This window comes from Fringilla coelebs (genome assembly GCF_963513975.1).
Source record: "Fringilla coelebs genome assembly, chromosome: 27".
NCBI lineage: Eukaryota > Metazoa > Chordata > Aves > Passeriformes > Fringillidae > Fringilla > Fringilla coelebs.
In genome coordinates this window covers 4,432,357-4,446,874 of record NC_140053.1, presented here as the reverse complement: position 1 = coordinate 4,446,874, position 14,518 = coordinate 4,432,357, and the positions used below count along the sequence as shown (strand labels likewise).

The window sequence follows — 14,518 nt, the reverse complement described above, 5'->3', positions numbered from 1 at the left end:
ACTTTTAATTTTAAAAACAAGTGATTGGCGTTTTTCACACAGGGTGTGTCCCAGACCCACAGAGCTGTGGGGCAGGGATGTGGGGCTGGCTCAGCCAGCCGTGGGCTGTGGTCCCCCTTAGTCCCAGATCTGCAGAGGAGTCAGTGTGATTTTTGTGCTTGGTTTGGGGGAGCTTTGCTTTGTTTCTCTCCCCCTTTTGAAATGGTGAAAAGTGGGGAAGCATGGCCACTGCCCCACTGTCCCCCTCAGCTATTCCCTACAAATTTATATGTTGCATTTATGGCTGCAAGGGACTCCCTTAAGGCGAGAGCAGCGAGAATCCCCCCAAACTCATCACTGAGCCAGAGCTCCCTGCTGGGCTGAGCCCCCTGGCTGGGCACCTTTCCAGTGCAGGACAAAGGTGTCAGCACTGTCACCTGCTGGGGGCTGGCCACCCCGAAGCACAGGGCTTGTTTGCAATATTTAACAATATCACTTCCCAGGGCTGTGATTTCTGTGGAGGGACAGTGAAAGTGCTCAGCTGCAGGCAGGGGTAATAGGGTCTCACTGGGAAACTGAATCCTTGCACTGCTGGGATCAGCCCACAGCAGATTTAGGCACTGACCCCATTTCTTCTTCCCCTCACTGAGGCACATCCACAGTCTGTGGCACTGACCCCTTTGGCCAGTGTGCTGAATCCTCCTTGGTGCCAGTTATCCATGGTCCTGGCAATCCCTCTGGGTCCCAGCTGACTCTGGTACCTGTTCAAGGCAGTAACCAGCAGTTACAGTGAATATTAATATTTTATTATGCTGTCAAAGCCCACACAGGAAGCTGCTGGGACAGGCTGCTAATGTATTAAAGCTCCCAGGATGTTTGGGTTGGCTTTGCAGACACCACTGAGCTTTGGGGTCAGAGTGTTTGCCATCACCTCCCTCAGAACACAAACCTCAGAGCACAGCTGGGATTTCATCTCTCTGAACACCACACAGGGGGATGAGCTCTGTAAGGAAGCCATTGTCACCTCTCAGCACTGCTCCTGCAGTGTGATCTGCTTCTCCAGAGCAAAGCACAATTTCCAGTGAATCCCATGGAGATCCTCATCCCAAAGCCTGGCTGGAAAAAATAAAAGCAATCCCATGCTCAGACAGGACCAGAGGAGCAGAGCTGCAGTGGTGAGCAATGGGCTGGGGATTATTGAATTTGCAGGGAACCCCGACAAGGGGGAGAGAGAAATGATGCATCTGACTCCATGGGTATCAGAAGGCTAATTAATTACTTTATTATACTAAATTATTATACTATATTACACTATGTTATGTTACATCTAAACTGAGCCTGCCCAGCACTCAACTCTGCTCACACTGCAGAGAATCTCGTCACTGTCAGTGACAGTCCTGACACACACACACAGACACAGACACACACACACAGAGACACAGACACACCTGGCCCTGGCAGGACGGGGGAACAAAACACCATCACTGTGGGTAAACAATCTCCACATTGCATTCTACTGGGGCACAAACACAGGCACAGCAAATGATAAGAATATTCTTGGGGAGAATTGTGCCTTGCTTTTTTCTGTGAAGAGAAATGTGGGGCTACAGGGGATGGGTTGGAGGAGCCTTGAGCCCTGTGGGGACGAGCCACATCTGGCTGTGACACCTGCAAGGGGTTGGGTGACACCTCTGAGCTCCCATTGCTGCCTCCCAGGCTCACCCACCTGGGATTGTTATCAAATATAAACAACCATCAGTGGCAGCCGGGTGCTGCTGAGTGGGAAGTCCTGTCAAGGAAAGTTCAGCCATTAGATGTCATTGAAGGAGACCACGATGCCTGGTTTACAACAGCTGCTGGAGCAGGAACGGAATCAAAGCCAGACCAAAAATTAAATGGAAAGAGAATTAAATTTTTAAAAACTATGTACAATTAAAAATTAAAATAGTATTATATTTTATTATATACGTATATGTTTAAAAGATATATAATATACATAGTATTTATTGATACATATTATATAGGATGCCATATAAATATAGCCTCCTATATTAATATTATAATATTATTATATTATAACATACAATATGCCATACAATATACAATGTAAATATTATATTAATATATTATATGCAATTATATGTATAATTAATGTAAATATTATATTAATATTATATTATAACATACAATATGCCATACAATATACAATGTAAATATTATCATTATTATATCAATATTACCACAAAAATATGAACAATTATTATAAACACAATTAACCAAAACCACATTAAAACAGAATTAAATAATTTAAATAATTAAAGCAGGGGATGCCTGGCTGCCCGGCCCAGCCCCGTTCACCCTCACACCACGGCGTTCTGCCCATCCCGCTACGGACCGGGACCGGGACCGGGACCGGGACCGGGACCGGGACCGGGACCGGGACCGGGACCTCCCCCCCAACCCCGCGCTCGGTCCCCGCGCATCCCCGGGAATACCGGGACCGGCCGGAACCCTCGGCCCCGCCCACCCTGACCCACCGACCAATCCTCGCAGCCCTCTCGATGATTGACAGCAGAACGTCCTGCCCCTCACCGCCAGGCCGATGGGCGGGGCGTTACGTGACGCGCCCGTCAGTGCCTTGAGCGGCGGGCAGAACAACCAATGAAAAGGCAGAATTGGGCAGTGGGCGTGACCGCCCCGCCCCGGAGCCCCGCCCCGGCGCTCCTCGGCGCCTGCGCTGCGCCGCCCCCTGGCGGCCGCGGGGAGGGCCTGTCGGTCGGCGCTGCGGCAACATGGCGGGGCGGGTAAGTGGGGGGGACACGGACCGGCCGCTATCGCCCATCCCCTGCCCCCTCCTCCGCTCCTGCTCCTCCCTGCGCCACCGCGGCTTTGCGGGCTTCTCACAGCCCCGCTGCCGGGAGGCCGTTCAGCCCTGGGGGTCCCCCGGCAGCGCCGTGAAGCTGTGGGGACCCCCTCACCCCCAGCGGTGTGGGGGGTCCTGGCGGTCCTGTGAGGCTGTGGAGACCCCCCGGTGATGTGGGGGGCTGAGGGGTCACCCCTCTCCCGGTGTTCCCCGGGGCTCTCGGGAGGCTGAGGTGGCCTCTTGGTGATGTGGCATGTGGGACAGGACTGGGGTTCCTTCTGCAGCCGGGGCAAGGGTGAGCCGTGTCCATGTGCGGCAGGATTTTAGGGTCCCCCAGGGGTGCTGTGGGACCTGGGGGGCCCCTTGGCCATGTGGGGTGTGGGGCAGGACTGGGGGTTCCCTCAGGAGCAGGGTGACCCCTCTCCATGTGGGTATGAGGCAGCATTTAGGGTTCCCTAAGGGTGCCGCAGTGGCTTTGTGGGGTGCCGAGCTGGATTTTAGGGGTTCCTGGGGGTGCTCAGAGGCTGTGGTGACCCCTTGGTGCTGTGGGATGAGCGTAGGGCTCCCTCAAGAGTTGGGGTGCAGGACTGAGGGGCTCCCTGAGGGTGCAGTGAAGCCCAGGGGTGTCTCGGTGCTGCTGTCAGGATTTAGGGTGCCCGGGGTGCTGTGAAGCTCTGGTGACCCCTTTTCCTGTGAGCAAGGACCTTTAGGGATGCTAAAGGGGGTGAGCCCTTGGTGCTCTGGGATGTGGGGCAGAATTTTGGGATTCCCTGAGGGACCTCTGTGAGTCTGGGGTGCCCCTGTCTCCATGGGTTGTGCAGCAAGATTTTAGGGTCCCCTGAAGGTGCTGTGAGGCTCTGGTCACCCCTTGGTGCCGTGGGATATGGGGAGATTTTCTCCTGTGGGAGCCAGCCAGGTGCTGTTTTATAATGTGGGTCCTCCTTTTGTTGTGTGGAACCACCTTTAGGGTTGTGCAGTGGTTCCATTCTGTATTACTTTAAAAAATAAAAGCAATCCCTTGTTAGTGATAGATCACATCAGTAAGTGGCCAGAAAGGCTTTAAAATGTGAAGGAACAGCCTTGACCGTGAAATCCCTTCTTGTGGTGCCTGCACATCTCCTGTTTTTCTGGTGTCCAGGTGCTGCAGGATGTGTTTGGATTGCTCTACTCTTTGCCAGGAGCTCAGTTATGCTTTGCTGGGTATCAGCCTGGGAAAGTCACATTTTTCATTTGTGGCTGGAATCCTGTCTAGGCCAAGTCATTCAGTGGTGAAATGCTGGGGAATTGCTTTTCCAAGTGCTTTTTTCACTGTGCTGGGCTGGTGGATGGAGGGCAGCTGGTGCAGTGCTGTGGTGCAGAGCAGGGGTGAGGAATTGTGCTGTGCATCACTGCCACCCCTGAAATGTGCTGAGTAATTGAGAAAAACCCTATGTTTTGTGGTCTGTCTCTCATTAAGAGCTTTTCCTCTGCTCCACATTCCTGGTCTCACCTTCCTCCTTGCACCTTCTTTTCTTCATCTCACCCTTTGCACTTACCCAGGGAAATCTGTGAGCCTTGACTGGCTTTTTTCAGCATTCTGTTGCCCAGAGCAGGAGCCCGGTGCTCTAGTCAGGGGTGAGATCCTTTTAGCCACACTGGATGTGGTTCTGAGACTCCCTGGGCCTAACCCAACCTGGCTGCAGTGGGGTCCTGCCCCCCTGAGCCCTCCCAGCTGTATCCTCAGGGAACAGCCTGGTGCATGCTGAGTGCTGGGATTGGTGACTGGGGATGTGGGGAGGAAGGAGAGGGATCAACCTCAACTTTATTCTTCTGCTTTGAGCTTTTCTTCTACTAAAAAATGTGAGAAAAATTTGACCAGCTTGGGAGCCTGGTGTAGGAAAAGGGGATTTATGTGAGTTTAGAGGAAAGATTGACGCCTAGCTGCCTCCTAATCTGGCACTTGGATGAGTGATGCTCTCCTTGGGTTATCAGGAAGCTTCTCAGTATTCAGTGTTTTCATGATTTGCCTACAAATGCAGTTGTTGCAGAATTATCAGGTTGTTTAATGCTGCAGAGAGAATCCTTAAGCTGAGTGTTCCATCTCACTCTCCAAGCTGGGTCTGCTCCTTCAAGTGTGGGCTACCAAGGGAGCTGCCTGCTCCTTCCAGCTGGCCCGTGGGCCAGCAGCAGTGCTGGGGAGCAGGGGGAGCAGGCAGCAGCACCCTGGGGCTGTGACCCAGAGCTGTGTTGGGGTAAACATGGAACAGTTGGTGGGAGGATGGAGGTGTGTGAGAGCTCCAGGCACAACAGGTGAGCTGATGCTGGAACACAGGTGCTGTTCTGTTGGCAGCGTTTTTAACAGGTGCTTCAACCTGCAAGGTGGGAAGAGGAGCTTCAGTGACTCCTCCTGCCCTGCAAATCTGTTCTGCAATGCCATTTAGAGCTTAATCTCTTTTGCTGGACTAGTGTGATTTGATTTGTGCAGTACATTCTCACAGAGAGAAATGAATGGCTGTCCTGATGTACCAGAGAGACAAAATATTTAAACTTGTAGTAACATTTTGAATAATTCAGGTGAATGATAAGCCAAATCTGATTAATTGTGTGGTGCTCTTTCAGGTGTGTTACTCTGCTCCCCTAATTGCACTGGATCTCTCCATTGCAAGGAAGAGATGGTGATTAGCAGTGATTGAAGTTTACAGGAAAAACAGTTTATGGTGATTAGAAATAATGGCTGTTTCTGTAATAATTTATTCTGTATCTCTGCATGGGGATCATTAGGCACGCAGGCAGAGCAGTGAGGCATCTGCAGGAGAGGGAATGGTGGGAAGCTGCTGTGTCTGTAGCTGGGTATGGACCTCTTGTACCAAGTAAACCCCTGGAAGTTCCCTGAGGCTGTCTGTAACTAATTGATATGAACTACATCAGGAATTAGTTCCCTAAGGCATCTGGAAAGGCCAGGTGATTTCTGTGCCTTGTCCCAGAGAGTGGATCCAGCACAAGCTGCATTTCTGCCTGTGTCTGCACAGGCTGGAGAGCTCCATGGGACTGGGGTGGGTCAGTGCTGCTCCTCTGACACCCTGTGTGTGCAGGGTGCTCATGTGGATCCCTCAGCAGACACTGGTGTGGTTTTCTCTAAGGAATATGAGATTTGTAATAGCTGAACTTGTGTAGCAGTTCATGGTTAGAAATAATGGCTGTTTTAGGGGGTGTCCCTGGTGTAACACACTCATTTTGGTTCCTCTGATGTTTGGGGCTGATTTGGGCAGTGCTGCCTTTAGCCCAGTGAGAGCAGACTCTGCACTCCTGGCTCCTCAGAAGAGATTCCCTTTGTGTTGGGCTGCAGATGGTTTTGGATTCGCTCAGGTACTGGATGGTGTCTGACCCTGCACAGTGGTGCTGTCACTCCTCTGAGAGCCTGAGACTGAGCACAGGGTCCTGCTGGCATCTGGTGGCACCAGGTGCAGGGTCCAGAGGCACAGCAGGAGTGGGAAGGACAGACTGAGGCCCTTGGTGTTCTGTGCTTCCAAAGGCAGAGCTGGCCTGACCCTGCTCTCTTCTGCTTCCTGCAGCCAGCACAGAATCCCAGACTGGTTTGGGTTGGAAGGGACCTTAAACCCACCCAGTGCCACCCCTGCCATGGGCAGGGACACTTTCCACTGTCCCAGTCTGCTCCAGCCTGACCTTAGGCACTGCCAGGGATTCAGGGGCAGCCCCAGATGCTCTGGACACCCTGTGCCAGGGCTGCCCACCCTCACAGGGAACAATTCTTAACATTTAATGCATATAATATACCTGAAACAGCACTAGACAATTAGTAACATTTGGCTTATTATTTGCTTGAATTATTTAAAAATACTTAAAATGTAGACAATGTGGTTTTAGGTTGGATGGTTTGGTAGGGACTTTGAAATAATGGGAGCTGGGCTTTATGTTGATGGGTTAAAACTGTGAGGTGATTTCTGATAACATATGGAACCAGCCTTCAGAGATGCAGGGGTTGTCAGGCAACTAAAGAAAGGTTTATGAATCAACTTAGTTCCTTCTTGCAGTCTGGTGCTGTTCCTGCTATCGTCACTTGGTTTTTTTTAGTCTTTCCTAGCATGTAACATGAAGAAATGGGTTTTTAGCAATGTTTCAGGGAAATGGGAGAAAACTCTATATGAATCTCTGTTTCTGTAATCACTTCTGCAACCTCGTAACTGTCTTGTGAAATCATCACAAATCAGCTTGTTGGCTGCTTTCAGGACTTCTGCCTTGCTGAATTATTTAAAATAAAACCACGTCATTTGTTAAAAACTCTTAAAATTATTTAGAATAAAATTCTAAAGACCATGTGAATGTTTGTGGGCATATCTGACCCTGTCATCTTTGATTAATTTGTTGCTTGGCTCAGTGTTGCAGAAGCAGTGTGTCCCAAGCTTATGCTTAAAAAGTCACTGCCAAAGGGAGGTGTCAGTGCTGTCTCTCCATCTCCAGTTTTTGGGGTGCTAGTATGACACACCTATTATGTGGACCTGCCAGAATAATTAAACTTGGGTAATAATTTTTTTTAGTAGAAAAAAGTCTTTTTAAAGAGTCAGAGAATCTTTTTGAGGATCATTTAAAGTGTGAATTTTGTAACTATTACTTTTACTTTTTCCCCCCCCAGAGCACAGCAAGATCTTCTCTTTTCCTCTCCTGTTCTGTTCCTCAGACCACAGAGGGCATTCAGGCTCAGGGTAAACCCTGACTGAATTTGGAAGAAGTTCTGCCATAAAAGCAGATCTGCTTGATCCCACAGAAAGCACTTGCTAGAAAGTACTGGCACTTCTGTTTTGCTGAATGACCCACCAGGCAGGACAGAGTTTCAGTACAATGAAATTACCATTGATTCATTTTTTTTACATGAAAACAACTAAAATGTCAGTCTCCATGTCATGGAGTGATCTTTTTTTGATCCAGGGCTGGTGGAAATGTTCAGGTGCCCTCACAAGTGCAAGAGGGGATGAGCTTTAGGGAGAGCTGGTGCAGTGACAGCCCTGAGCAGTGGGACAGGGATCTTGGGAACTACAGTAGCTTTTGGGAGGCTGAGGTTCAGCCTGGGGGCTCTGCACGATGTGTTCAGGATGCTGTCTCACATCAGGGAGGTTCTCTGGCAGAGACCAGAGTTTTGTGATGGAACACCCAAGTTGACCATTTCCAGAAGGTTTTCAGAGCCCCAGGAACTGGAGAGCTGTGTTGGAGAAGGTTCTGTGAACAGAAAAAGCCCAATAAGAAACCCAGTTGCTAAAATTAATGGAAGAGGTTCTGTTGCAGTGCCCTGGAGCTGTGTCTGAGCCAGCTGATTGTGCTGCTGCTTGTAAACCAATGCTGGGTGTGCAGTTCCTCAGGCCCTGCTGCTCTGCTCCTCCCTGTGCAGGCAGATCCTTCCCTCAGGGAGGGCAAAGGTTTGAAGTATGAAAAGATTTAACACGTTTCTCTGGTCTCCTGGGATGCAATAAAGCAATGACCTTCTATCAAAAAATCTGGAGTAATTGATGCCCTGGAGTTGTGTCATGTGCTTTTTCTGTTAAAAATAGAGCAATACTTGCAAGCTGCTGCATCTTAAGCTGCTGATGGCTGTGTGGTGTTTGGTCCTCAGAGTCGTGGGGAGTTCAGTGCCAGGGGCTGCCCTGTGCCAGTGCTGGGACAGCAGCACCCTGGGCTTTCACAGGGCAAATTCCAAGGGAGATATTTTTAACATCAATAGATACTCACATTGTCCCTGTTGCCATTGGGTCACTTGTCTAAATAAATGGGATGAAATTTGCATCTGTGAGGTGTCCTCGCCGCTCATGTGGCAAAATCCTGTGACCTGCATCCCAGGACCTCAGCTTACTCTGGTGGAGTGCTGGTTCATTCCCTTGGCATTTTTTAAACATGTTTAGATGCAACACAACAAGCAACAATTCCCTGTAATTAAATTGTTGATCATCTTGGCTTGAGAAAGGAATGTGAGGCGACATGCACTCAAAAAATGGATGTGTTAATTAAAATGCACATATCCTGGGTCATTATTGCTTAATATGAAGGTGGAGCTGCTGTTCCTGCTGAGCTGGCAGAGAGCAGCTCCCTGTGCTGTGGCACAGCAGCTCAGCTACCAGGTGCATTTCCTAAAAACACTGATCATATTGTGAAGAGCTGATGTGGAGAAGGACATCTCTGGGCAGAACAACCTCTGTAATCCTGTAGGTACTCTGCTTGGAGAAGATCTCCTTCAGCACTCTTGTTTCTTCTGCTCTGTTGGATCAGGCAAACCCTTGGAACTCTGTTCTTGGGACTGTAAATTGTCTTTCTTGTGATGTTGGCAAATACTGGCAATAGCAGAGCTGGGTTCCCAAAGCTGTGAGCAGGTAACTGCAGGTAAACAATGTTGGAGGGACAGAGCTGCCCCTGCAAACCTGAGTTTATTTCAACTTTGCAAACAAAGGGAAGCAGCAGTAAAAGTGAGTATCCTTGAATTGTGGGAGAGGCCCTTCTGCCCTGATAAAGTGGCTCTGGAGTGCCAGGAGGGGCAGTAATTTCCGGATTCAGACCCAGAGAGTGCAGGGCTGCTCTCAGAGAGAGAAACTGGGAAATGTGTTGAGTGTTTGATAAAGAGTGCCCAGTGCAGAGTGTCTGGTTGATGCCTTGAGAGGCTCCCTGGAGCAGAGGCTGGACAGTGTTAAAGGAATGAAGTAGGGATTTATTAGAAGGCTTCACAAGATACACCTTGGGCAGTGCAAGAGCCTGGCTGTGGCTCCAACCAAGATGGACACATGGTCACAAGTTTTCACACTTTTATAAGTTTTGGTCCATTTCTATATTGGGGTTAATTACAGCTTTAATTTCAATTACAGCTTCTGATTATAAAGTCCCATCCTCCCAGATTGCTCTTCTCAGTTCACTGTTGTTTGTACTTTTTGGGCTTTCTTGGGCTGGAAAAGGATCGTTGTGTCCAACTAAACTGTGAACTTGCTAACACTTTATATGAAGTTCAGAGTTATGTACTAATGCAGTGCAGAATCTGGAAAATATGAAAGCTGAAACTGTCCTGTGTCCTGCTCCCATCTGTGCTGGGAGGGAGCTCTTCCCAGGCAAGGATGTTACCACTGCCACGGGCAGACAATGCAGGGGAACATTCCCTGTTTAATTTCCAGCCCTGGAAGTGCTGATGGGAGCTCTTCCCTCTCTCCTCGGAGCTGTTTGGGTTTCTGTGATGCAGCACGATCACAGGGGGGGTGATTCACGGTGTGGGAGTGGCTCAGGGGGTGTGGGAAGGAGGGATCCATCTCTCCCAGGCATCTCTGGATGCTGTGCTGAGGCTGCCTTGGTGGCAGCTCGCTCAGTGTTCCCTGCCTTTGTCAAAAATGTGAAATTACTTCTGAGATTTGAGCTTCCCAATGCGTTCCTCTTTATTAGGAGAAGAAAATTGGTATTTCTGAGTTTGTTGTCAAGAGAGAATGCAGCTCCTTCCTGAAGAGAATAAAGACTTCCAACAAATAGAGGTCATTGAGAGCAGGTGGAAGGGCCAGGCCTGGGCAGGGCTGTGTGTTCCAGGGACAGCAGCTCATCCTGGCACTGCCAGGAGATCTGGAAGGGCCTGTCTGGCCAGGCCTGCTGGTCCAGAAAGTTCCTTGTAGGTTGATTTCCTCTTGTGGCTGCAGAAATGTGGAAGCTTTATTCAGTGTTTTTTTGATGTGTCCAGGAAAACCCTCTGCAAGCTAATAAATTTCCTTAGTTAATTTTAAAAAAATATTTAGAACCACAGCATTTAGGACAACTTGTGTTCTTGAGCCTGGTCTTGATGGTGACAGCATGTTGTCATTCCTTTTATGAATATTACAGAATTGTTCTTTAGAGGAGCCTTAGTTTTGTCTTTACTGTTTCCCCCTGTCACAGAGCCAGCTTCCCCTCCAGGTCAGGAATCCACTCTTACCTGGCAGCCAGGAGCTCTGCTGGTGTTGCTGTTTTATGGCCATTTCTCGTGTCCTTCAGTGCTGAGCTGTGGCTCAGCTCCATGGTGTGTTACAGGTGTGGAGAGCAGGCACAGTCCTTGGGCTTCCCTGTGCTGGGGGCTTGGTTGGTGCTGAGCCAGTTCTGCAGCTCATCCTCCTGCTGGAGCTGCTGCTTGTCCCTGTGTGCCCAGGTGTAATGTCCACCTCTGGTGTCACTGGGATCTGGAGAGAGAGGTAGAGCTTTGTGTTTCCTGTCAGGAGCAACTCCTGGAGAATGTGTAGGATCTGTGATTCATCATGTCAGTTCCCTGTTTATCTTCAGAGCTCCTTTGACATCATAATTCTTCCTGTCAGTATTCAAACTTCATTTTATTGGCAGACCCGTGGTGGTGAGTGAGTGTTTGGTTTGGAGTCAGCCTCTGCCGGGGCTCTGGGCAGTGTGGACTGCACTGCTCGCCAGGAATTACAGCTCTGCAGGTGTGCTGCACCTCTGCAGGTGTGCTGCGCCTCTGCAGGTGTGCTGCGCCTCTGCAGGTGTGCTGCACCTCTGCAGGTGTGCTGCACCTCTGCAGGGTTACTGCACCTCTGCAGGTGTGCTGCACCTCTGCAGGTGTACTGCACCTCCTCTGCAGGTGTGCTGCGCCTCTGCAGGGTTACTGCACCTCTGCAGGTGTATTGCATTGCATCTCTCTGCCCTCTTTGGGTGCTGAGGCTCTGGGCTGAGACTTTGGTGCTCAACTGTTACAGGAAAGCTTGGGTACTTTTTGGAGCAGGGATCCCCCTCTCAATGCAGCTGGCAGTGGGCTCTGCTAGGGAAATGGAAATTTCTGGTACCCAGAATTGTCACGTTTTCTAACACTCCTCTGCCAGCACCTGAGTGCCAGAAATTCCATCTCTCTGCACCTGCATGTACATGGAATGTGTCTCTGTGTCTGTTTTACACAAAGGAGATTTTTGAACATACAGTACTTGAACAATATTTGTCTTGTACAAACCATGTGAGAACAGGGCACAGAACCAAACCTGCCTCAGCTTTAGAGGCTGTTTCATAATCTCTTGCTCAGCATTAGGAAATGAAATGAGTTCAGTTGTCTTGGATGAGGAGCATCTTTGCCTTAGCACTTAATGTTTCAGCTCTTCTCAGCACCAGCTGTCAGCAGTGCTCTTCAGTCATTTCCACCACCTTATCTCTGTGGGGAGAAACATGTTTTTCCTTGGCTTCCTCTGCCATCAGCCTTAATGATTCACAAGAGGTGAATTGACAAAACACGAGAGGTGTGGTTTATGTGTGTGTGAAAATATCCAAACAGCAGCACCACTTTCTGGGCTTTGGCAGGGGTTTGGACTGGATGATCTCCAGAGGGCCCTTCCAACCCCAACTATGCTGTGATTTTGTAAACACGTGAGTTTTGTATTTTCTGTGGTAAAAAATGAGTCCTTGCAGCTTTGGAAAACAAATCTCTGAAAGATCAGATGTTGTGGTGATTGTTTCTATTATGTAGCTGTTTGTTCTTCGGGGCATTTTTTCTTTGTAAAAATAAAATATGCCAGTGTCATTAAGCCTCTTGGGTTTTGAGGCAACGTTCCTGCTTTGTCACAAACCCAGAGGTGGAGTCCTTCATGTTTGTCTCTCAGAATGAGATTTATCAGTGCATCATATGGTCTTGTTTTCCTCTGGGCAATCAGAAGGAATGCTGGAACAGGTCTGGGTTTAATAGCAGGTGCTGCCTGGCTGATGTTGGATGATGGATGCTGGGAATGCTTTAGCACTGTGCAGTCACCTCCTCAGGACTGTGCTGTCCTTGGAGTCTCCTCTTTGCATAAACCAGAACAATACCTGGAGGTATTGGGAAGATTCTTTTGCCTAATTTAACCCTAATTTTCCTTCTTTAGGCAGATCTGTTACTGTAGGACACGAAACAACACGAGCACACACATCATGCTCTCAAGGTGAAGAAAAAGGAAGTTTATTTTCTGACTCTTAACATTTATAGTTTTCTAAAAGTGACAGTGGACTGGAAGGTGAAAGTGCCACCTCTCCAATGACACAGGACAAACCAACAGTCCATCAAATTTCTCTTCTTCTATAAAAGAATGCAAAACAATAAGTTATTTACAAAAAGTTTGTGAGAAAGTTTGCTACAAGAATGTAAACATCAGAAGGCTTAGAAAATCTTAAAAAATCAGGGCAACACAGATCTATCTATGTTGTGGATGTGGGTGTAACAGAGCCTGTGAGGGTGTGTGGGTCACCTCCAGCCTGGCAGTGCCAGGGGGTGACTGCAGCAGGTGGCATCTGCTGTCACCTGCAGGAGCTTGCTCTCTGGTTTTAGAGCTGTCTTGCCTGGTTGCCAGCAGTAATTTGCCAGTTTGCTTAAAACTAGTTTGTATAAATCTGCTTTGAGATCCCTAGGAATACTTACAAGGATTTTCCTGCCCCTGTACCCTGATGTGGTGTGTTGGTGCTGGCAGTGGGTGTGGGATGGCAGAGAGGGGAGAGGGGCAGTTTCTGGGACTCCTTGTGCTGCTGTCCTGGGAAGATGGAACCCAAAATGCAAGAGCTTAAAGTGTTCCTGACAGCAGCACCAGTGGCATATGCCAGCCATGTGTTCCAGCCCTGGACTGCTGCATTTGTGCCAGGAAAGCATCCTCAGGAGCAGCCTGTGCTGTGTCCTGGCTGTGACAGCTCAGCTGCCTCACAGAGATCCATCCCTAGAGCAGCAGCTCTGAGTATGAGCTCTGTGGGGAGGCCAGGTAAGAGGGAGCCCCTGCAGCTCCCCACAGCAGTGTGTTTTTCCTTCCTGCCTTGGTGATTTCCAGTTTAATTGTCACCTCTTCATGACCAGATTTCCTCAAACTGTCCCTTGCCTCCTTGTGGAACTCCATGCCTGGGATTGAGACCCCTGTCTTGCAGCTGTGTGATGTTAAAACCTTTTCAGAATATAGATAACTTTCTGAAGATCTGCAGAATCTTGGGGCTTGAGGAGGGTGTGTAGTGGAGGGCTTGGAGCAGAGGTGCTGCCTGAGATATTGGTCATTGCCAGGGAGAAATGGGCTCCTGCCAGAGCCCGGGAGGAGGATGAGCCAGGCTCTGGGATGGCTGGCACAGCCTCTGCTGCTGCAGCCACGTTATTTCACGTGTCAGACACCCAAGGTGTTCTGCCATCATCTCTGCTGTGCTGCAGAGCCTGCAGTTGCTGCTGGGTTTGGAATGCACTCCTTGCTGCTCCTGCATTTCCCAAAGCTCTGTGTGGGAGCTTTTGTTGATCTATTGGAAGGAAGGAGGGCTCTGCAGAGAGACTTAGATCGGTTGGATGGAAGGGCAGAGTCCAACAGCATGAAGTTGAATAAGTCCAAGTGCCAAGTTCTATATTTTGGCCACAAAAATCCCCTACAATGTTACAGGCTGGGGATGGTGTGTCTGCACAGTGCTCAGGCACAAAGGGACCTGGGGGTGCTGTTGAATACGAGCCAGCAATGTGCCTTGGTGGCCAAGAAGGCCAATGGCTCCTGGCTTGGATCAGGAATGGTGTGGCCAGCAGGAGCAGGGAGGTCACTCTTCCCCTGTACTCAGCCCTGGAGAGGCCACACCTCGAGTGCTGTGTCCAGTTCTGGCCCCTCAGTTTGGGAATGATGTTGAGATGCATGAGCGTGTCCAGAGCAGGCAACAAGGCTGGTGAGGGGCTGGGAACACAAGCCCCATGAAGAATGTTTGGGGGAGCTGGGGCTGTTTGGCCTG

At 49.4% G+C, this 14,518-nt stretch overlaps 1 protein-coding gene across 3 annotated transcripts in view; it reads left to right on the top strand.

The window, feature by feature from the left end:
• Window positions 1-2,742: 2,742 nt before the first annotated feature.
• The window catches only part of NSF (N-ethylmaleimide sensitive factor, vesicle fusing ATPase), a 77,428-nt gene continuing 65,652 nt past the window's right edge, over window positions 2,743-14,518 (top strand). For all 3 annotated transcript variants that reach the window (XM_084222280.1, XM_084222281.1, XM_084222279.1), the window contains exon 1: window positions 2,743-2,783. In XM_084222280.1, coding sequence (XP_084078406.1) covers window positions 2,772-2,783 — 12 coding nt within the window. In that variant the 5' untranslated portion in view covers window positions 2,743-2,771. The remainder of the gene's footprint in view (window positions 2,784-14,518) is intronic.